This window comes from Rattus norvegicus, chromosome 1 (assembly GCF_036323735.1).
Source record: "Rattus norvegicus strain BN/NHsdMcwi chromosome 1, GRCr8, whole genome shotgun sequence".
Classification (NCBI taxonomy): Eukaryota; Metazoa; Chordata; class Mammalia; order Rodentia; family Muridae; genus Rattus; species Rattus norvegicus.
The window spans coordinates 188,930,102-188,953,892 of NC_086019.1; the positions used below are offsets into that span (position 1 = coordinate 188,930,102).

Here is a 23,791-nt window from a genome sequence, read left to right on the forward strand (position 1 = left end):
TTCATCAATTACCACACACTGTTCTTTGTAACACCAGTAACGGGCTGTCTTTAAAACTCTAAGTAATAAATGCCAATGCCTGCTTCCTCTTCTGTGCTCTGTGCATGTTGTCTAATGGTAAAGGTAGTGAATGAAGCTGGTTTTTTTTTTCTCATAATACCAGTACAATGCCACTTAAATGTGCTCCTAGATATTTTCATTTGTTTTTGCTGCTATTGTCGGAAATGGCATCTGTTAATCTTTTATATTATACCTTGCTGAATTCTTATCTGAATCCAAAATGTGCCTTATTCAGTTTTCTATGTAGACGGCCATGTTATCTGCAAATAATAGCCTTTGGATCTCTTACCTTATAAAAATTTAACTCCTTTCTTTATTTTGTAATTCTGGCCAGGACATGAATTGTTCCAATTAATTCCTCTAAACTTTTAATTTGAAATAACTATCAATTCACAAGAAGTTGCAAAGAAAACATACAGGATAGTCCTGGATATGTTTCACCTGACTTTCCTCACCCTGTGTCTTTCCTACCTATGGGACAATAATGAAATCAGGAGAATGGGCTTGGTATGATAGAGATTTCACTTTTATACCCCCCCTCTCTTTCTCTCTCTGTTTCTCTGTCTCTCTATATACCAACTTCTGAGAAATTGTTATTCATGCGTCACTTCCTGTGACAAATGGCATAGCCCATTCACTTTTTTAAACAAGTGAATAAAAAGGAAACAATTAAACCTTTGGCCATTACAAAGATAAATCAAAACCCTTGGTAAAAGCATCGAACTTCAGAATGTCTTGAATCCAATGCATGCAGCCATTTGCTAAGTGAATCCTGCTATAATTAATTGATGCCAGTAAACTCATCTAGCTATAGTCTTAAAATGCTACAATGCAATCTTATCAATAATACAGATTAATGTGTAAGATTGACTCAGTTTTACTAAGTGGGATTTGAACAGTGGGAAGCAAGGACACGGGATAGTTGTCCCTGCATCCCATGAGTCAGGGATTGTCCAACTCCTACTTCAGCCTTCCTCTCCTGCCCATCTCTCCATCCCCAGCCCTACTGCAAAGCAGTAACTACACAGTACTACTAGTGAAAAGGTCTAGGGAAAAATGTCTGACCTTGAATTCTAACCACCAAGGTCTCTGACACCCAGATGGTGTGGGACTGTTTAGAGACTAGGAGGAGAAGGTAGAAGTCCCACATGGGAGTCACTGCAGGAGAATACAGATAAGATAATGGAGTTCCAGAAAACAAATGCTAGATGGAAAACATCACAAATATTTTAAGGAGATGGGACTCAACGCAGCATCTTAGACTCATGGATCACAGAAAGGATATTAGGTAAAAACTAAGAAAGTCTCAATAGATGGCAACAACTTAGCTGAGAATAGTGTTAACAGTGGTTTGCTAGCTCTCACAAAATGCCGTAACAATAAAGCACATGAACCTGGTGTTGGGGTCTGTCTTGTCTTTTGTCCTAGTTGGCTTTAACTGTCAGCTAGACACAGCCTAGAATCATCTGAGAAGGGAATCTCAGCTAAGGAATTACCTAGATCATATTGACCTGTGAGCCTGTCTGACTGAAAAACACTGTCTCAAGATCCCAGTAAGTGGACATTTTCACAAAACAAGTGACTGAGGCTGTGTAGCAAATGAACTATGACAGGACAAACAATAGGAAAACCAGGGGCTGGACCTCAGAGAGCTAAACAACCACCAACCAAGTAGACTAATGGTAGCTTTCAGTCATCATTCAAAAGGAAAATTATAAAAACATAAGAGATCAGTGAAGCTGGGGTGGAGGGGTGAGAAGGTGGAGGAGGATGGAGAGGGGAAGGAAGAGGGTCAGCTGGGTATCATGAACACTGAGCAGAGTTCGCAGTCCTTAGAGAGGTGGTCACTATTTTAGCTTTGACAGTGGTGTTGTGATTATATTCTGAAGGAATCCCTCTTTTTTATGGGTGCAGCCTGGCCTGTTTTCAGTTAAGATTACATACAGCCTAGGGTTTGCTTCAAGGCCTTCAGAAATGGGGCAGAGAGGTAAGGATGACTAGGGAGCCAAGTAAGGAGGTAGCCATAAGCCAAGGCCACTGGGATTTCATGGAGCCCATGATATCAGCAGCTCTGGGCCCATAGGCAGTTGAGAGCTTGCAGAATAATGTGCTTTGTAACTGCTCAGCCACAGAAACCAGAAGAATGCAAATAAATAGGCACATGCTTCACGCTTTGATATTTCTACATATTTGACCATTTCCTAACAAAAGATCAAGACCAAGTAGGAGAACAGATAGAATAATTCACACAAGATCCAGTGAAGTGGAACGAAAGGAAGAGGCTGTACCACACAGGAGTACACAGAGCTCCTAAGGGGTGTGTGTGGGGTGGTGTAGCTCTCTCTCTCTCTCTCTCTCTCTCTCTCTCTCTCTCTCTCTCTCTCTCGTTCATTTCAATGGTCTGGAAACTCTAAACATTTGCTGTAGTCACCTTTATACATAACATGACAGCACTTACAAAAATACATTTTAAAATACATTTTTAATATTAGAGAGGTTATCAAGATCGCTCCTACAAGGCCATTGCCCTTAGCATCCGTCTCCCAGACGCCCTCACCAGAACCAGAGAGGGAGCAGAATTGGTGCTGAGAACTCAGCTCCAGTCTATGAGCTGTTTCTCCGTCCTGAGACTGAAATTCTGATTTCCCTTCTCCCTCCCTTCTCCCCTCAGTCCTTTCTTTCCTCCTCCTTCCTTCCTTCCTTTCTCCCTTTTCTTTTATTTCATCCTTTCTCTCCCACCCTTCCCTTAAGAAATCAGTTAAATTTCAAAAATCCTCAGTTAACTTCCCATCCTCCCAATACTTTCTCGTAGTTATTTGGAGGGTATTTGCAATAAGGCATTTCCTCTTAAGAGTGCCCAAGACAGAAAGATATGGCCTAAAGTTTGGTGATGGGAAACTAAACCAGTCAGTTGCAAAGGAAGAAGAGGGACCCTAGGACAGGAAGTCAGAAAACTGAGAAGACCACCAGCCCCTAGGATCAACCACCACCAATAGTGGGCTTTCCCTGGAACTCTGTCTACTTATGCTGTTCTGACAGTCACCACCGCTCCAATGGGTAATTTTCCCCACAGTAAATTAAACACAGTCAGGTGCTGGGAATGCAGGAAGCCAGGCTATAAAGAAAAACAGAGTGGGTTGGGATGGGGAACTGAAGAGAGTTGAAAACTAGAAAATAAGTCCAAGGTAACTAAAAAATCAGGTTCACCTTCAGACAACAATGGAAGTCTAATATGGCCAGAAACCCACCCCACCCTCACACCCCTTTGTCTTTTTGTTTGTCTGACATTTGAAAGTCAAATCTCATTGTTCACAAATAGCCATTGATTCTATCTAAAAAAGAAGCAGCAATAGCAATAAAGCTCACCAAACAAAGCCCACCATACAGAACCATATAACATCCAAGGGACTGAAGGTAAAATCCGGTGTTAGCCAGGAGTTTCAGAAGTCGTGATTTCAGATCTACGTATGAAGTGATGCCCCGGGGACTTCCCAGGCTCTGATGTGCTCTCTTCAAACCGTGGCAGAGGGTTTAGTAAAGGCATGCTTTGCCCTCGCCTGCTTTCAGGCTATGCGATCTTAGGCAAGACTCTCTCAGACACTCAGCGTCCCCCTTTCCTGACATTCCATACTGCAAGGACTTCCAAGGAAAAGATGTGTACAAAAAAATTTCCACCTCGGAGACTCTCATAGAACACACACACAATATTGCAAGCATTATGTCTCTGCCTTCACCCAGGTATGTTAGCGACATAGTTTATCAATAAATTCAAATGACTGGAGGCTAACAAGTAATTGGCCAACCTTGTGTTCACCTGAGTTCCCCAGAGAAGCATAGTACACAGCCTGCTGGATGAGTGCTGTCCAGTATAGAGGAAGCACAGGGATTTCCCAATATCTACATCCGAACAAGACCCGAGAATGTGTGGCCTGAAAATGGAGCTGACATCCACAGCTCCAGTTGGAGCACATTCAACTCAACAGTTTGTTCTGAAGATTTAAGTAAACAAAATGAGTATAGATATACATAATGCAACCCTGCTTAGCTATAAAGAACGAAATTAGGCTATTTGCAGGGAAATGAATAGAACTGACATCATCACTTTAAGCCAAGTCAGCCAGACTCTGAAAGAGAAGCATCATGTTTTCTCACATGCAGAATTTACATTTAAATACATATGTGTCTATATGTGTGTACATACTGTGTACTACCTTATCCATGATATCAGAGAGAGGGGCCAGAAGAAAGCAAGGATAGAAGAGAAGAAAGGTCTATATGGGATAAATAGGAACTAAGTAAATGATACATAGCTGTAAAGATAATAAAATGAAGCAAGTTTCTTTACGCAGTGAAAATATGCAAACCATTTTGAAGTTTTATATATATACATATATAATATGTGTGTATGTATAAATATGTGCATGCATGCATAAACACACACATATATATATATAAACTTTTCTTGTTAAATAATTATAAAGGTTCAAAATGATTGTAGGCATAATGTAGAAGCTTCCCATAAACACCCACTGGTTTCCTTAACAGGGCACATTGCCTTGGTAAATCATTATAACTGGAATACCAGCATTTGGGTCCACAATCATCTATTTGTTGTTGAGCTTCTTTGTTATTTCTACACTAGCATTGCATCTCTGTTCTGGGGTCTACTCAAGGCAACAGAGCTGTGGTGTCTCTGTTCTCCTCTGGTCTCTCTTGGGAGATCACTGTTTCATCACCCTTAGGAGAAACACTGACCAGAGCACTATAGATCTGGGTTCACTGGAGTATTCCTCATGGTTTGAGTGTGCTGGGTTTGAAGGAACAGCATTGTAAAGGTAGAGTGTCCACTGTCATGTCATATCAGGGGTATGTTCTGACCATCCAGTCCTCCGGAAATGGTAACATTCACCACATCGCTCAGGTAGACTCTTTCAGGCTCTTCTCTGTGGAACAAGTGTTTCTCCACTTCTGCTCTCTCCTCTTTGGAATGCAACTGTCAAGTGCAGTCTGCCGTGAGCAGCTCCTAAGACAGTCATGGAAACGTTCTTTCTTCATGCTAACCTTCACCATTTTAGAGACAAAAGGGGAGCTGAACCCCAGATAGCTACATTTATAGATGCTACCTCAGGATCATACCCCCAAGGTCCCTCTTCTTCCCCTGTGCAGAATGGCTCACAACACCAGTGCTCCCCACCCCCACTTCTAGCTTCCATTTCCTTATGGTGAGCCACAAGTGAGATCATCTTTGCTGTCTCGCCAGATACAGAATGGCTGCTTTATTTTCCTTTTCTTGCTTCTAACGTATGAATTAGGCTCCTGGCTCAGAAAAGCATCCTACCACATCTTTCTCAGAATCTCTATGTCCTTGTGTTCTTCAAACCCGAGTAGGAAGTGAGTCACTTGCTTCCAGGAACTGCAGAAATCTTGTGGGGGCAGCCGCCATAGGTGGCACTTTATGATGAGCAAGGTGACAGGCAAACTCACATAAGCCCCATCTCCCTGGAGAGTAACCTTGAAGCTCCAGGGAGATGGGAGTGCTTTCCTAGTCTCTGATTTGAAGCCAGGGCACATTTATAACTCATTTTTATAGGTCTTTATGGTTTACATTGCAAATACTGCCTGTCCTTCTTCCCAATTTCCCCTCCACAACTCCCCCTCCCAGCCCCCTACCCCTTTGCCTCTATGAGGGTGTTCTCCCACCCACCCCCATTTCGGCCTCACCAGTCTAGCATCTCCTTACACTGGGGTATCAAGCCTCCACAGGACCAAGGGCCTCCCCTCCCACTGATGCCAAATAAGGAAGTCCTCTGCTACATATGTAGATGGAGCCAGGGGTCCCTCCATGGGTACTCTTTGGTTGGCAGCTTAGTCCCCGGGAGCTCTGGGTGGTCAGGTTTGTTGATATTGTTGCTCTTCCTATGTGGTTGCAATCCCTTTCAGCTCCTTCAGTCTTTCCCTTACTCTTCCACTGGGCTCCCTGGGCTCAGTCTGATGGTTGGCTGTGATTATCCACATCTGTTTTGGTCAGGTGCTGGCAGATCCTCTCAGGGGACAGCTATACCAGGTTCCTGAAGCAAGCACTTCTTGGCATCAGCAATAGTGTCAGGGTTTGGTGTCTGCAAGTGGGATGGGTCCCTAGGTAGGGCAGTCTTTGGATAGCCTTTCCTTCGGTCTCTGCTCCACTCTTTGTCCCTGTATATTTTCTTTACACAGGAGTAATTCTGTGTTAAAATTTTGAGGTAGGTGAGTGACCCCATCCCTCAACTGGGGGCTGTGCCTATCTGCCTATCTACTGGAGCTGTTCTCTACAGGTTTTCTCTTCCCTTCGTTGGGTATTTCCGTTAATGTTATCCCTATTGGGTACTAGAAACCCATGAAATATCCCATAGTTTGGGTACTCTTGATTGCAAAGGTCAGAAAAGTCCAAGGTTAATTGATTCTAGCAGGTAAAAAGTAGAAGGCATCATTCGTTTGGCATAAAAGAAACAATTCTTCGTATCTTTAATGTTCAGTTCTTCATCATTGACTTTAGTCTTGGTTTTTCTCTAAGTTGGTCTTGGCTTCAGTCTTCTCAGCAAAACAATACTAGTAGAAAAACAAATGGCTCTTTCTGTGTTGATTGTTCCAGAAGACTCGACCAATCCTGAGTCTGGAAAATATCGTCACAGAGTATATCAGCAACCTGCTATCACAGAAGGGTTAAGCCACAGGCAATGCAGTACCACAAGCAATGGATGTGCTTATCACATAGCTAGTCAGCTGAGGGACAGCCATGGCTCTGCCAGTCTTTTTTTTTCTTCCTTCTCTATCTTTATTAAATTGGGTATTTCTTCTTTACATTTCAAATGCTATCCCTTTCCCGGTTTCCAGGCCAACATCCCCCTAACCCCTCCCCCTCCCCTTCCATTCGGGTGTTCCCCTCCCCATCCTTCCCCTCATTACCACCCTCCTCCCAACAATCACGTTCACTGGAGGTCCTGCATTGGCAGGACCAAGGACTTCCCCTTCCACTGGTTTTCCTACTAGGCTATTCATTACTGCCTATGAATTTGGAGCCCAGAGTCAGTCCATGTGTAGTGGCTTAGTCCCTGGAAGCTCTGGTTGGTTGGCATTGTTCTTCATATGGGGTCTCAAGCCTCTTCAGCTCTTTCAGTCCTTTCTATGATTCCTTCAATGGGGCTCCAGTTCTCAGTTCAGTGGTTTGCTGCTGGCATTCACCTATGTATTTCCCATATTCTGGCTGTGTCTCTCAGGAGAGATAAACATCCAGTTCCTCTTTGCTTCATCCATCTTATCTAGTTTGGTGGCTGTATATGTATGGGCCACATGTGGGGCAGGCTCTGAATGGGCGTTCCTTCAGCCTCTGTTCTTAACTTTGCCTCCCTATCCCCTCCTAAGGGTATTCTTGTTCCCCCCTTTAAAGAAGGAGTGAAGCATCCGCATTTTCATCATCCTTCTTGAGTTTCATGTGTTCTGTGCATCTTGGGAAATTCGAGTATTTGGGATAATATCCAATTATTAATAAGTGCATACCATGTGTGTTTTTCTGTGATTGGATTACCTCACTCAGGATTATATTTTCCAGTTCCATCCATTTGCCTATGAATTTCATAAGGTCATTATTTTTGATAGCGTAGTAGTATTCCATTGTGTAGATGTACCACATTTTCTGCATCCATTCCTCTGTTGAAGGACATGTGGGTTCTTTCCAGCTTCTGGCTATTGTAAATAAGGCTGCTATGAACATGGTGGAGAATATGTCTTTTTTATATGTTGGAGCATCTTTTGGGTATATGCCCAAGAGAGGTGTAGCTGGGTCCTCAGGTCATGCAATGTTCAATTTTCTGAGGAACCTCTAGACTGATTTCCAGAATGGTTGTACCAGTCTGCAATCCCACCAACAATGGAGAAGTGTTCTTATTTCTCCACATCCTTGCCAGCATCTGCTGTTGCCGGAGTTTTTGATCTTAGCTTTCTGACTGGTGTGAGGTGGAATCTCAGGGTTATTTTGATTTGCATTTCCCTTATGACTAAAGATGTTGATCTCAGTCATTCGATATTCCTCAGTTGTGAATTCTTTGTTTAGCTCTGAACCCCATTTATAATAGGCTTATTTGTCTCCCTGCTGTCTAACTTCATGAGTTCTTTGTATATTTTGGATAAAAGACCTCTATCAGTTGGAGGATTGGTAAGGATCTTTTCCCAATCTGTTGGTTGCCATTTTGTCCTAACAACAGTGTCCTTTGACTTACAGAAGCTTTGTAGATTCTGAGATCCCATTTGTCAATTCTTGATCTTAGAGCATTGGTGTTTTGTTTAGGAAATTTTCTCCAGTGCCCAGGTGTTCGAGATGATTTCCCACTTTTCCTTCTATTAGTTTGAGTGTATCTGGTTTGATGTGGAGGTCCTTAATCTACTTGGATTTAAGCTTTGTACAGAGTGATAAGAATGGATTGATCTGCAATCTTCTACATGCTGACCTCCAGTTGAACCAGCATCATTTATTGAAAATGCTATCTTTTTTTCCATTTGATGGTTTTGGCTCCTTTGTCAAAAGTCAAGTGACCATAGGTGTGTGGGTTCATTTCTGGGTCTTCAATTCTATTCCACTGGTCTATCTGCCTGCCTCTGTACCAATACCATGCAGTTTTTATCACTATTACTCTGTAATACTGCTTGAGTTCAGGGATAGTGATTCCCCCGGAAGTCCTTTTATTGTTGAGGATACTTTTAGCTATCCTGAGTTTTTTGTTATTCCAGATGAATTTGCAAATTGTTCTAACTCTTTGAAGAATTAGATTGGTACTTTGATGGGGATTGCATTGAATCTGTAGATTGCTCTTGGTAAAATGGCCATTTTTACTATATTAATCCTGCCAATCCATGAGCATGGGAGATCTTTCCATCTTCTGAGGTCTTCAATTTCTTTCTTCAGAGGCTTGAAGTTCTTATTGTACAGATCTTTTACTTGCTTGGTTAAAGTCACACTGAGGTATTTTATATTATTTGGGACTATTATGAAGGGTGTCATTTCCCTAATTTCTTTCTCAGCTTGTTTCTCTTTTGTGTAGAGGAAGGCTACTGATTTATTTGAGTTAATTTTATACACAGCCACTTTGCTGAAGGTGTTTATCAGGTTTAGTAGTTCTCTGGTGGAACTTATGGGGTCACTTAAATATACAATTACATCATCGGTAAATAGTGATTTTTGACTTCTTCCTTTCCAATCTGTATCTCTTTGATCTCCTTTTGTTGTCTGATTGCTCTGACTAGGACTTTGAGAACTATATTGAATAAGTAGGGCAGCCTTGTCTAGTCCCTGATTTTAGGGGAATTGCTTCAAGTTTCTCTCCATTTAGTTTAATGTTAGCTACTGGTTTGCTGTATATGGCTTTTGCTATGTTTAGCTATGGGCCTTGACTTCCTATTTTTTCCAGGACGTTTATCATGAAGGGGTGTTGAATTTTGTCAAATGCTTCCTCAGCATCTCATGAAATGATCATGTGGTTTTTATCTTTCAGTTTGTTTATATAGTGGATTATGTGAGGTCTTCTATGAAGGTCTGATAGAATTCTGCACTAAACCCTTCTGGACCTGGGCTCTTTTTGGTTGGGAGACCTTTAATGACTGCTTCTATTTCGAAAGGAGTTATGGGGTTGTTGAAATGCTTTATCAGCTCCTGATTTAACTTCAGTACCTGGTATCTGTCTAGGAAATTGTCCATTTCCTCCAGATTTTTAAGTTTTGTTGAATATAGGCTTTTGGAGTAGGATCTAATGATTTTTTGAATTTCCTCTGCTTCTGTTGTTATGTCTTCCTTTTCATTTCTGATTTTCTTAATTTGGACACACTCTCTGTGTCCTCTCGTTAGTCTGGCTAAGGGTTTATCTAACTTGTTGATTTTCTCAAAGAACCAGGTTTTGCTTCTGTTGATTCTTTGTATAGTCTTTTTTGTTTCTACTTGGTTGATTTCAGCTCTGAGTTTGATTATTTTCTACCTTCTACTCTTCCTGGGTGTATTTGCTTCTTTTTGTTCTAGAGCTCTTAGGTATGCTGTCAAGCTGCTAATATATGATCTCTCCTGTTTCTTTCTGCAGGCACTTGGAGCTATGAGTTTCCTCTTAGCACAGCTTTCATTGTGTCCCATAAGTTTGGGTATGTTGTACCTTCATTTTCATTAAATTCTAAGAAGTCTAATTTCTTTCTTTATTTCCTCCTTGACCAGGTTATCATTGACTAGAGCATTGTTCAACTTCCATGTATATGTGGGCATTCTTCCCTTGTTGTTATTGAAGACCAGCTTTAGCCCATGGTGGTCTGTTAGGACGCATGGGATTATTTCTATCTTTCTGTATCTGTTGAGGCCTGTTTGTACCCGATTATATGGTCAATTTTGGAGAAAGTACCATGAAGTGGTGAGAAGAAGGTATATCCTTTTGTTTTAGGGTAGAATGCTCTATTAATATCTGTTAAGTCCATTTATTTCATAACTTCTGTTAGTCTGTCTATGTCTCTGTTTAATTTCTGTTTCCATGATCTGTCCATTGATGAGAGTGGGGTGTTGAAATGCCTTACTATTATTGTGTGAGGTGCAATGTGTGCTTTGAGCTTTAGTAAGTCTTCTTTTATGTATGTAGGTGCCCTTGTATTTGGAGCATAGATATTAAGATTGAGAGTTCATCTTGGTGGATTTTTCCTTAGATGAATATGAAGTGTCCTTCTTTGTAGGGAGCGGCACATATAGATAAAAAGATGGCGCTGACATCCGGTGGTCGTTTGTGGTAAACAACCTTACAGTGCATGTGTTGGCATACCTCCAACATCTACAAGGCCAGGGTGATATTCATGCTAATAAGGTATTTCATGCTCCACCAATCCCTAGAGGACAAAATTACAGCCATAGCCTGTTTTGTATATAAGGCTAGTGCCTTTGATGCTCTGGGTCCCCGTATCAACAATGAGGTGTTCCTGCAATAAAGACTGTTGAGAAGAATCCGACAGTGTTGCGTCTTCCTTGCTTTATCTTTTTTGATGACTTTTGGTTGAAAATCAATTTTATTCAATATTAGAATGCCTACTTTAGCTTGCTTCTCAGATCATTTGCTTGGAAAGTTGTTTTCCAGCCTTTTACTCTGAGGTAGTGTCTGTCTTTGTCTCTGAGGTGTGTTTCCTATAGGCAGCAAAATGCTGGGTCCTCATTATGTATCCAGTTTGTTAATCTGTGACTTTTTACTGGGAAATTGAGTCCAGTGATGTTCAGAGATATTAAGGAAAAGTGATTATTGCTTCCTGTTATCTTCATATTTGGAGGTGAGATTATGTTTGTGTGCTTGTCTTCTCTTTGTTTTGTTGCAAAAAAGATTAGTTTCTTGCTTTTTCTAGGGTGTAGCTTGCCTCCTTGTGTTGGTCTTTACCATTTACCATGTAGGGCTAGATTTGTAGAAAGATATTGTGTAAATTTGGTTTTGTCATGAAATATCTTGGTTTCTCCATCTATATTAATTGAGAATTTTACTGGATACAGTAACCTGGGCTGGCATTTGTGTTCTCTTAAGGTCTGTATGACATCTGTCCAGGATCTTCTGGCTTTCATAGTCTCTGGTGAGAAGTCTGGTGTAATTCTGATAGTTCTGCCTTTCTATGTTACTTGATCTTTTTCCCTTACTGCTTTTAATATTCTTTGTTTTGTGCATTTGGTGTTTTGACTATTATGTAATGGGAGGAGTTTCTTTACTGGTCCAATCTATTTGGAGTTCTGTAGGCTTCTTGTATGTTTATGGGCATCTCTTTCTTTAGGCTAGGGAAATTTTCTTCTATTTTATTGACGATATTTACTTGCCCTTTGAGTTGGGAGTCTTCACTCTCTTCTATACCTATTATCCTTAGGTTTGATCTTCTCATTGTGTCCTGGATTTCCTGTATGTTTTGAACCAGTAGCTTTTTCTGTTTTACATTATCTTTGACTGTTGTGTCGATGATTTCTATGGAATCTTCTCCTCCTGAGATTCTCTCTTCTATCTCTCATATTCTGTTGGTGATGCTTGTATCTACAGCTCCTTTTCTCTTCCTTTGGTTTTCTATATTCAGGGTTGTCTCCCTTTGTGCTTTCTTTATTGTTTCTATTTCCATTTTCAATTCCTTTACCTGTTTGATTGTGTTTTCCTGTAATTCTTTCAGGGAATTTTGTGTTTCCTCTCTAAGGGCTGCTACTTGTTTACTTGTATTTTCCTGCCTTTCTCTAAGGTCGTTCTTTATGTCTTTCTTAAAGTCCTCCATCATCATGATCAAATGTAATTTTAAATCTAGATCTTGCTTTTCTGGTGTGTTTGGATATTCAGTGTTTGCTTTGGTGGGACAATTGGGCTCTGACGATGCCGTGTAGTCTTGGTTTCTGTTGCTTGGGTTCCTGCACTTGCCTCTCAACATCAGGTTGTCTCTGGTGCTACCTTGTTTTGCAATTTCTGACAGTGGCTTGACCTTCCTATAGGCCTGTGTGTCAGGAGTGCTGTAGAACTGTTTTCTTGTTTTCTTTCAGCCAGTTATGGGAACAGAGTGTTCTGCTCTCAGGCATGTAGTTGTTCCTGTCCACTGCCTTTCAGCCATCCCTGTGGGCAGGAACCGGAAGGGCCTTCCCCTACTTCTCCTAGGTCCCTGTGCGCAGGGGGCCCTAATGGTGCTAGATGTTTGCCTCTTGAGTCAGAAATGTGGGGAGAGTAGACTCCTCTGGTTTATCAGGTGTGTCTGACCCTCTGAAGGTCTAGTTTTCCTTCCCACGGGATTTGGGTGCAGGGAGCTGTTTGACCAGGTCTGTTCAGTTCTGGGTACAGTCTGAACCACAGGGCTACTGCAGCTTGACTGCTCCAATCTTCCCATGCCCAGAGGCACAATACAGTTTCCTCTTGGGCCAACGGTGTGGACAAAGGTGGGCAGAAGTGGTGGTCTCTCCTGCCCTGCAGTCTCAGGATTGCCCACCTCTCTGGGTGATCAGCTCTCTCTCCCACGGGGTTTGGGAGCAAGGATCTGTGGGCCAGGATCAGCGAGGTTCAGGAGCCAACTAGAAACCTCAGGGCTGGCTTTCAGCTCTCCATGAGGGCAGCAACCAGAAGGGCCTGCCCCTACTTCTGGGTCCCTGTATGCAGGGGGCCCAGATGGCACTAGGCATTTTCCTCTAAAGTCAGAAATGTGGGCAGAGCGTAGTCTCCTTTGGTTTCCCAGGCATGTCTGCCCCTCTGAAGGTCCAGCTCTCCCTCCCACAGGATTTGGGTGCAGGGAGCTGTCTGACTGGGTCCGCTCAGTCAGATCCCGGTGCAGTCTGGACCGCTGGCTCTGCAGCCTTAATGGGGTTTCTCTGGTTTATCTGGAACATGATTAGTAGAAGCTGAGGCAGTGAAGGTGAACCCGGACTACCATTGACATCTCTCTTCCTCCAGTAGGCCAACCCAAGCAGGCTGTCATGGTGATAACAGAAGTTCAAGAGCAACTAGGATAACCATACTCAGTAGTTAAAAATGAGCCCCAACATTTCCACTGCATCTGACTGAGGGCAGAGGTCAGGGATACACAAATCTCCCCATGCCCTCACCCCTTTTAGGCAGAAACACTTCAGATGGTAGAAGTGAAGTGGGATTTATCTTACCTTTGGCTGGATCCATTACCCTCAGTGGTGTGAGATGGGCCAGGTATGGGCGCATGCCCATGTCTTAGTTAGCATGCAGAAACAGACTTCTTCTACAGATGAGTGTAGTGAGTCATTTTTTCCCAGGGAAATACTGTGGTGAAGCCAAAAGTACACCGCCCACCTTTCAGATGGGGATAGATATGGCCTAGAGCCATGACTTTTAAGGTCATGGGTAAACTTCTCTTCTTCCCAGGCTGGTCCATCTGACACACTCTCACTTTCTCCCAAGAGGGTTTCATTTCCTGATACTTTCTTACTTGATCATTTTTAGTCCATGTTTACTTCACCCTGTTTGTGTGAACCTTAACACCTGTGTGCTACTGGATTTTGTCAGTTCCCTTCCAATTCTTAGCTAAACGTCCTGCACACATTATAAATTGCTTTCCTATTTTTTAAAAATGATTCTTTTTATCTGAACACATATCATTATGAGATTCTTTGCTTAAAGCTGTCTTCTGAGTTCAGACCCTGCAGCCATGAACAAAGGTGACTCAGGTGACATTGCTTTGGTGGATTTTTGTGCCTGGGTGATTTGAGAACACTTGGCAAGGGCATCGAATGACCAGGCTTCCTTACCACAGCCCTTCAAATCAATCTTCTAGGACAGGCAGTAGCTTCCTGGAGCTCACAAAAGCTCCTAAAGAGACAACTTGAACTCATTCTTATTCCCAGGCTGCCTTCAGATGAGAGTTGATATTGAAGGGTTTGGCAGCATCTAATCTGTGCAATAAATTCTCCTAAGAACTGAAATCTCCCCTCTTGCAGGAGGCTGAAGCTTTCTGAGTGGCTGCTGGCGTGAAAACAGGCAGGACATAGCACCAGGGATCAGGGCCTCTCTCTCAAGCCCAGGTGATTGGCCAGAACCTTGACATGATGAGAAACACTTCTCAAAGAAGCAGGTATGCTCTGGCAAAGGTCCAGGCCAGGCCTAATTTAATAACCACAGTCCTCGGAACACTGAGGGAGGAGTGTGAACTCCAGACCAGCCTGGGAGACATAACAAATCCTGGTCACAAACAAACACACCTTTCCAGCTTCTCTAAGCTTCCACCTCAGGCTAGTGAGAAACAATGGGGAAGAGTGAGTCTTAACAAGACTTGGGATGTGGTCTGATAAGAAGTTTAGAGAGATCCTATGAGCATCAGTGTACCATATGAGAGCCAGATTAGAGTTTACATGAGGAGTCAGTTAAGGGGAGACCAGGTCCATGAGGTGGGAGGACTGTGAGATTGCAGGGTTGCAGGGTGCATGCCATTGTCAGGGACGTGGCATCAGGAAGCCTGGGACCTAAAGAGCAGCAGTGTTTATTGTCAGGTCTTATTGTTTGCCTTTTAATTTTATTTTTAATCATGGGGATGTGTACATGTGTGAGTGTGGGTATATGTACCTGACTGTCAGCCAGAAGCATCAGATCTCCCTGGAACTAGTTCCAGGGAGTTGTAAGCCAGCAGTGTGGGTGCTGGAAAACTGAACTCAGATCCTCAGCAAAAGTTGTGTGCACCCTGAACCACAGAGCCTTTTCTCCAGCCTCCATGTTTTTGGTCTTTTTTTTTTTTTTTGACAAGATCTTACTGTGTAGACCAGGCTGGCTCAAACTGAAGATCCCCTTGCTTCAGCTCATGAGTGCTGAGATTACAAATGATGGCCCACCACACCCAGACCTCAGCAGCATCTGTGCATGGCAGTGTGGTGTGCTGTGCTAAAGATTGCATGGGGTTGGAGATGGGGGTGGGGCGGGGCTGGAGGGGGGATGGATGGTCCAGAAGCCCACATGGAAGACGGTGCTGGGGCTGCGTCTTGCACCTCCTTGACATTCCTTTATCATTGTCTTCTGCAAAACTTGGTAGAAAAAGAAGATTCAGTTACTACTAATAAAAAACCTTCTTTTAGCCAAACAACAGCAGCAAAGATGTCAAACTGGGAGACTCTCAAAGGCCTCTCCACAGTGATTTGCAGATTCCATTTCACAGGGTGGTTGGGGTTACTCTACCCGGACTCCTGAGGGTGCTGCACATGGGCAACTGCAAGAGCCCAGCAGAAACACTGAAAAGCAGAAGTGAGCCAAACCTGGGCTTTAGGAGATGCTGTTAGACCCTCGTTCAATTAATGAAGAAAAAAATTCACAGAAAAGAAGAGAGGGGACACTTCACGCAATTGTTTCATGAACAAAACCTCCCAAAACATCAGTGTAAATGATCTAGTGTCTGGTGACTATGTGAAAGTTGCCTTCCCAGAAAATAGGACAAGTGGAGTCTTCAAGGGGCCATTAGGTAAGCACATGGGTTTCTTTGGAGCTGATCTGGGTGAGGGAGAGAAGATGCAGAGGAAGAAGACTCACCTGCTGGCTGCTGGCTGCAACCAGTTGCCTTGCAGTGCAAGCACCTCCTGGAAAGTGTGGAGAGTCAGAAGCAAGTCTCTTTACTGTGCATATCCAGAAGTCCTTCGTGGTGGGGGATTTTAGAGAGACCCTTTCTCCATAGCCCTGGAGATGCCTGACTTTATACAGCTCTCCTTATTCCCCCAAGACATCGTAGCATACTGAAGAACTCACATGCTGAAGCCAGATTCTCGGAGTTCAGCTTCCATCCTTGTTACTTTGATGGGCAAAGCAGATTAATCTCTCTGTGTTTCAGTTTCTTTGCATACACAGAAAATGGATTCATAATAATAGGAACAGCCTCAAAGGGATGATGCAGGGTGAAGCAACTTAATACAATTGTGGATGTACTGTGACTGTTTCTTCCAGGTTGGAAAAGGTCATTGCTGTCTTGAAACAGAGAAACTGTGAGGACCACAGGGGATCTTCAGAAGATCAGGGCAGTTAACATCCCTTTGTGAACAAGGGGAGAAGCTTCCAGAACTCATGAGGCAACTAAGCCTCTCCCCAAGGTAATACAAGAAGTGAGCAGTTGCCCAGGATGAGAAGCCTCAGTGGTGTCTGTGGGGCACCTATACCCCTCTATGTGACCCCAATACACTCTTTGCTTCACTCTCTGCCCAGTTGGACTTGGAAAGGATCCTGGTCTCTCCGATGGCCCCTACCCTCTCCATCTCAGGTGATTAGATATTTATGTCTCTCCAGAAAAAGTCACAAAGACCAACAAAGTATGACGCTTAGAACTCTGCCAAGCACTTGGTGCTAATTAGTGTTGGAGACTGCCAAATTGAACGCTAAAGGCACTCTGTGTTTGGAAAAGGAATTAGATAAATGGTGCTTTTGATGGTCTTCAGCAGGGGGTATCTCCATGTTGGATGGCAAAGAAGGCAGAGCCGCCTCGCCTCTCCAAACAAAAGGGAGATCGATTCCCCACCCTCCCTCTCAAAATTCAAATAGGAACTAAGGTTTTCAAGCAGCTTCTCTTCTCGTGGCCACATGACAAAGGAAAGCTCTTTTCCCAGCACAGTCTGCCTTGGTGGTTGTGATATTTCCCACACCCAGTAAACAGCATGAATTTGTATTCCTTTCTGCAGAGGGAAGAGTCTCATTGTCCAGAAAGGAAAGGTGAGGATGGGGTGAATGTTAGAACATCCTGACAAGGGCTCCCACCCTGTCTTAAACATTCACTGGAAGGCCGGGCTGGCATTTTACACACGACTGACTGCGGGCCGTGTCTGTTTCTATCTGTGTGGATGTTTGTGAGCAAAACATCCACTCGGGTGCTTGCGTGAGTGACTGAAATCAAATGCACGTTTTACCTGTTATTGTAGCTAAGTGTGAACAAAAAGGGGCAACCCACACTTGTCAGTGGGGAGGTGATGAGCAGTTGGAGACAGAAGCTGCCCTGGTTCTTGTTCACGGAGGTTGATTCGTATGTGGCAAAGCAGGTAAGAAGATAGGACGTGAAGGCCGGCTGGTGACTGAAGTGGGGAGGGAGAAACAGGATGATAGCCAAGCTAGCAGAGTCCTGCCTGAGATGTAGGTGAGTCCACAAGGATGACTCCTGTCTGTTCCCAAAGCCTGGGACATCATCCGGGTAATATCTAGCACCACAGTCACCATATGAACTCAGATTTTCCCAAGGAAAGCAGAGGAAGGGCAGGGACCAGTGCTGATGTATCTACAGAGAAGGTAGCTTGGTCATCATGTGCCAATTCTTCTTACCACTTAACACTTTAGCTTCACGACCAGTCAGCACCTCCACAGGCTGATTGGTAGACTACACTGCTCACTTAAGCTCCACCCCCAGCATCCTGGTTACTCCAGCACCACAGCTTGCCTCCCTGCAATAAAAGGCCTCTAAGAAAGAACATGTGAGGTTGGAAGCCATCCCCATGCTGTAAGAGCTGAGATATAAATTGTTCAGACCCAATTCAGGTCTCAGGACTCAAAGCTTCTGGAACTCAGAGTTCTACATACACTTTCTACCATGTACCCAGGGTCTTACTGTCTGCCCAATGTGTCCAGTCCTTAGATCTAAGAACTAGATTTGTAACTGCTCACCTTGGACCATTTGCTATATGGAACAGGAAGCATGGACAGATAAAGAGGAAGAAGGAATGAGGGAGCAAAAGAAACTAGCCTTTCTTTGTCTGTGGCACTGTGTTCATGGCCACGGCGCTTTGAAGATGGCACCACCTTCCTTACTTTACAGGGAGATACAATGAGGCTACCAGAAGCTAAGCTGTTTCCTAAGGTGTCTACCCTCCATTGAGGGATGGAATCAGGGCTCCACATTGTGTTGAGTAAACATACAATCAGCCAAGCTTCTAATCCATCCCATTGTTCTCATACAACACATCTAGCTGCTTTGAGCCATCTACATAGCATGGCCCCTGGCTCCTTTCTCAAGGTTCAACCTCTATAAGGAATTTGCCTGAGAGTCCCACGTCTGCCAATTGCCAAAGTTATATCAAATCAATAGTGCCAAGCATGTAGGTTGCCTAGCACGCAGGCCTTTTATTCTAAAACTATCACAAATTGAGTGTTTCTTTAAATGTTTAAACCCTGGGAACCAGAGGTTCTGAAAACCTAGTTTAACATGAATGTCATGTTTCTTCCCAAACCTCCACACCTCTCAGAATGTTCATTTAAAAATTATGTTCTCCTGTTCTACTCATAAAGCACCCAAAGTGTGGGAGCTGGACTATAACTCCTCAACCATACTGTGAGCTCTGAGGGTACAGGAGAGGATACAGGGAATGGGATATAGATGGTGCCCAGGATCTAACCTGTGAGATTATTTTTTTAATGAACTAATTTGTTATCAAAAGTGGCCAAGATGAATTCATCTGACAGCATTCATGGAATTTACATCAACAGAACTCCACGCAAAGATATTCTGGTCTTTGGGAACTGTCACGGGATACATATATACAGTGCCAAGACTCATTCCATGCCTATAGGTGCTCATAAGTTCATGTAGGACATTCTTAGCAGACCACTCTTAGCAGGGAAAGAGTGAGCAGGGAAAGATAAAGGGCAAGGAGGCAGCGCTCAGAGGATTAATCAGGACCACAACTGTTTCCTGTTTAATGCTAGATCATGCTGAGCAGGTGACACCTCTCTTGACTTCACTGTCCTCACTGAATTGTTTTGACAGTTCAGTAATAATCAGGCAGATTATGCAGGCAACACATAGTCATAACTCAGCAACCTATTGATATGGCTGCCCTACCCTTCAACAGAAGGGAAATGTGCATTAAGTGCAGGAAACAGTGGGGGCTTCATGGAGGAGGTGACAATCATGGATCTGAGAGTTGGGAATGAGCCGGGAAGTGAGGAGTAGTGGCTTTCCAAGAGAAGACGTAAGCAGGGAAGCAGTACAGATCAGGGTAGCTGGCATGGCTCTCTGCTTCCAGTCTTTCCCTCCCTGGAGTCTGTGTTGGGTGCCCAAGCCCTTCCTAGTTAGCCCTGAGTTCTCATATTTTAAAGACGCCCTATACCTGTTGAGCCTCAGGTCATGCCTTGTTCCCCCAGAATGCTGCCTTCAAGACATCAAGGACTGAATCTCCGTTCATTGTATTGTTCCATGTGCCTGATACACACTTCACACATAGTCCCATGTGTCAATTGAATACATAGACAACCAAGTGAGGGAATTACTCCTCCGACTTACCAGATGCTGTCGTGTCAGAGCCTGTTACAGGACATTGGGTAGAGGCAACACTGGTAAATTCAGGGGTCCCTGAACTCTTGCTTCAATCAGATTGACACCTCTCAGACAAATTTTGCATTTGGGAGGGATGATCATAAGGTTTCATTGATAAGAGGGCTCTGCTGCTTTGAAAATCTACTTTTGAAAATCACTGCTGTCATGGGCAAAAACCAAAGCTTTGAAATCATAAAATCTGGGGTGAAATCTTCCACTTTACTGGATGTTATGGCAAACAATCCCAAGATGGCAAAATCTTGTGGGTCACTGCCTGCCTGCTTCCTGGCTCCTCCAGGCTCAATGTAAACAGTTACACTAATCTTCTTTTGGGTGCCCAGGCTACTCAGGGTCTTTGCTAATCTCATGCCCCTGAAACCATTCTCTTCACCTGGCATTCCCATTCCCAGTCAAGCACCTTCTTGAAGAGGCCTCTAAGAATATCCCTGTAAAGTATATCTCTCCAAATATCTTTTTTCTTGGTCCCAAGAAGTTGTTTTTCAAACTATGTCCATTGCCTGTCCCTTTGTATGTTTTCATATGGAGATGTAATGGCTTAGAGCTGTGCTGGTTACTTTAATGTCAATTCAACACAGCTAGAGATATTTCTAGGAAGAATCTTAATTGAGAAAATGCCTCCCTAAGGTTGGCCTGTAGGCAAGTCTGATGTGTTTTTGTTGTTGTTGTTGTTGAGGTAAACATTATTTGGAGATACCTAGCTCACCTTAGATCATTTAGTTCTCAAATTAAATTCACAAGACCTTTATTGATGACTGATGTAGGAGGGGCACTTTGGGTGGTGTTACCCTTGGGCAGGCGGTCCTGGGTTGTATAAGAAAGCAAGCTGAGCAAGTCACAGGGAGCAAGCTAGTTAGCAACACTTTTTCATGACTTCTGCTTAGGTTCCTGCCTCCAGATATCTGTCTTGAGTTCCTGTCCTGACTTCCTTGGATGACGGATTATATGTTGTAAAGTGAAATAAACCATTTCCTCCCTAAGTTTATTTCATTCATGGTGCTTTATCATAGCAATAAAAACTGTAACTGAGACCTGAGCTTAGACAATCCTAGATGGCTCTTGTGTTGAACGTTTAGTCTCTAACATAGGACTATTCAGAGCTTGGGTTTGGGGATGTAATCAGGTGAGTTCTGATCTCATCATCCCAGTGATCCATCAGTGGGCTCATAATTTGATAGGCCATTGGGAAGTGATGGAAATTTAGAAGACAAGGTTGAAGCATGTCATCAAGATGTATTTTTAAGGACAGTGTTCTCCCCCTGGCTTCTTCTGTTTCTTGGTCGCTTTCCTTTGCTCTGTCCTCCTGCCTTGATGTCTCACCTTGTCACAAGACCAGACACGACAGAGCCAAATGGTCACTGAATGAATCCATGAGAAAAAAAAAACTTCCATGGTTTAAATGGTTTACTTTTAAAATCAGGTATTGTAGGGCTGATGAGAGGCATCGAGTTTAAGAACCCTGGCTACTCACTCTTCCAGTGGACACATGCTCAGTACCTAACACCCATGTTGAGCAACTCACAACCACTATAACTCCAGCTCCAGGCAACCTGATACTCTCCTGGCCTCCATGGGCACTCACATTTGTGACATATGCACAGAGAGGGACACTGTGGTTTAAATAGGCTTTACCCCCATAGATTCGTGTGTTTGAATGCTTGTACTATTAAGAGGTGTGACCTTGTTAGAGAAAGTGTGTCACTCTGCAGGTGAGATTTGGCGGTCTTTTGTGGTCAAGCTCAGCACAGTATAGAAGTAGTCTCTTCCTAGCTGTCTTCAGATCAAGATGTAGAACTCTCCACTCCTTCAGCACCGTGTCTGCCTACACGCTGCCATGCTTGCAGCCATGATAATAATGGAGTAAACCCCTGAAAGTGTAAGCCAGCTACAATTAAATGTTCTTTATAAGAGTTGCCTTGGTCATGGTGTCTCTTTACAGCAACCAAACATTAAGACACACAAACATACAAACACTCAAACGTCATGTATTGTATTATAGCACAGTAGATTAAAACTATTCATACCACTGGGTTTCCAGTGACTGCCACGCTTCCTGGAATAAATTAATTTCTCATCAATATTTGCTAAAGGAATGAGCACAGTTAGACAGCATGTTGATAACTTGCCCAAACCTCTGCTTTCTTGTTTCCAGTTTCGGGGTGACGCTGACTCACCCAGTGAAATCTTGTGCAATATACCTAGTAGTCAGGAACCCCATTAATGCTAGTCTCCTGCCTACCTGCTGTCTACCAGTGCTGGCCTCAGCAGCCAGCCAGAGGAGCCTGCTTGAAACTAAATTACATTCTAGACCCAGAGCCATCCTTCAGCTCTGAGTCTGACAGAAGCCTGCAATCCAGCCTGTCAGCCTTAAGCTGCCACGCATCTGAACACACAAACTGAAAAATTAATGTCCCTGGAAGGCATCGCCTCCTTCCCATAGACACCCCTGACCTTCTCGCTTCCCTGCACAGCAGCAGAAGCTGCTGCACTGGCTTTGCCGACTCGGTACACCGGCGCATGCCTGCAGGGCTAGCAGGAGAGAGAGGAAGGATACAGAAATCTTTTTGTATGTGTGGGGAGCGAAAGGCCCTGGTAGCCACACTGAAACCTCATTAACCCCAGGTGGGAACCAGAGGGTAAATTTTGGAAGACAGTGAAGACTCGGGTGGAAATATGTTCATTGGTAGAGCCCTGTAACCATCCCTAGACCCCTAGCTAGTGGTTTCTGACAAGGCTCTGAAAGAGTCCCTGGGATGCTGGGATGAGGGATAGAAATCTCTACTGTTCCATGTCGGTGCTCTTATAGTGTCTTAGGGGCATCAGGGACATTTGTGGCCTTGAAGATGGTCATCAGATGACAATTCCACAGCAAATCTGTGCATAGGATGTCAGAGGTAGACTCAGAATTCTATAATGAACTTGTATGTTTGACTGGACCATCATAAGAGGCCTAGACACTTACTGTGTCTCCATCCTTGTCAGTGTAAACCAGTATTTTGTATTTAGCTGCCTAAAGTGTACTGTGCAGCAGCAGTGTCCCCATAGTATTTCATAAATGCACATTCTTAGTATGTACCTCAAGCCTGCCCTTCAGAGCCACATTTTAGTAGGTCACTCAATTCATAAATGCAGGGGGCTCAAGAGTCCGCCATATGCAAGAGACGTGGCTAGTGTACATGAGTGTTGTAGTCAACTTTGTGTGACTATCAAATACTTGATATAATCAACTCTAAAGGAAATGTTCCGGCCCCATCCTTTCCGCTCGGCCGTTCTCCTGTACAGGAGGCAGCCATGGTGTCCAGCCTGAACGGCATGATCCTGAAGCCCCACTTCCACAAGGACTGGCAGCAGCAAGTGGACTCGTGGTTCAATCAGCCGGCACGCAAGATCCGCAGATGCAAGGCCCGGCAGGTGAAAGCGTGCCGCATCGCCCCTCAGCCCGCGTCCAGTCCCATCAGGCCCATTGTGAGGTGCCCTACAGTTAGATACCACACCAAGGTCCGGGGTGGCAGGGGCTTCAGCCTGGAGGAACTCAGGCTGGCTGGTATCCACAAGAAAATGGCACGCACCATCGACATTTCTGTGGACCCAAGGAGGCGAAACAAATCCAACGTGCAGCGCCTGAAGGAGTACCGCTCCAAGCGCATACTTTTCCTCAGGAAGCCTTCTGCTCCAAAGAAGGGAGACATTGAATAAACCATTCATTTCACTGCTTGCCACATACTGAGTTCCGTCCATGCCAGGAAGCCTTGAAATGGGGCAGGGATGGGAGGCTCAACACAGGACTGTCCACATCCAGGCTTGCAAATTACTTACTCATTCTTTGAAGAGATTCAGGCTGACTTAGGCTGACTTAGGGGAGAGATTTAGGCTAGGCTCACTCTCCCCACTGACAGGAGAATGCTGGGGAAGGTGGGAGGGAAGTGAACACACAGAGCATCAAACT

The 23,791-nt window shown here is 43.9% G+C and overlaps 1 protein-coding gene and 1 long non-coding RNA gene across 2 annotated transcripts in view; one reads left to right on the forward strand and one right to left on the reverse strand.

Annotated features, from left to right (window-relative positions):
• The window catches only part of LOC134478859 (large ribosomal subunit protein eL13-like), a 254,697-nt gene extending 231,142 nt beyond the window's left edge, over positions 1-23,555 (forward strand). The window contains exon 2 of the mRNA XM_063281004.1: positions 23,081-23,555. Coding sequence (XP_063137074.1) covers positions 23,137-23,541 — 405 coding nt within the window. The 5' untranslated portion in view covers positions 23,081-23,136 and the 3' untranslated portion in view covers positions 23,542-23,555. The remainder of the gene's footprint in view (positions 1-23,080) is intronic.
• LOC103691232 (uncharacterized) overlaps positions 1-23,791 on the reverse strand; it is a 32,403-nt gene that overhangs the window by 6,683 nt on the left and 1,929 nt on the right. The window lies entirely within an intron of this gene.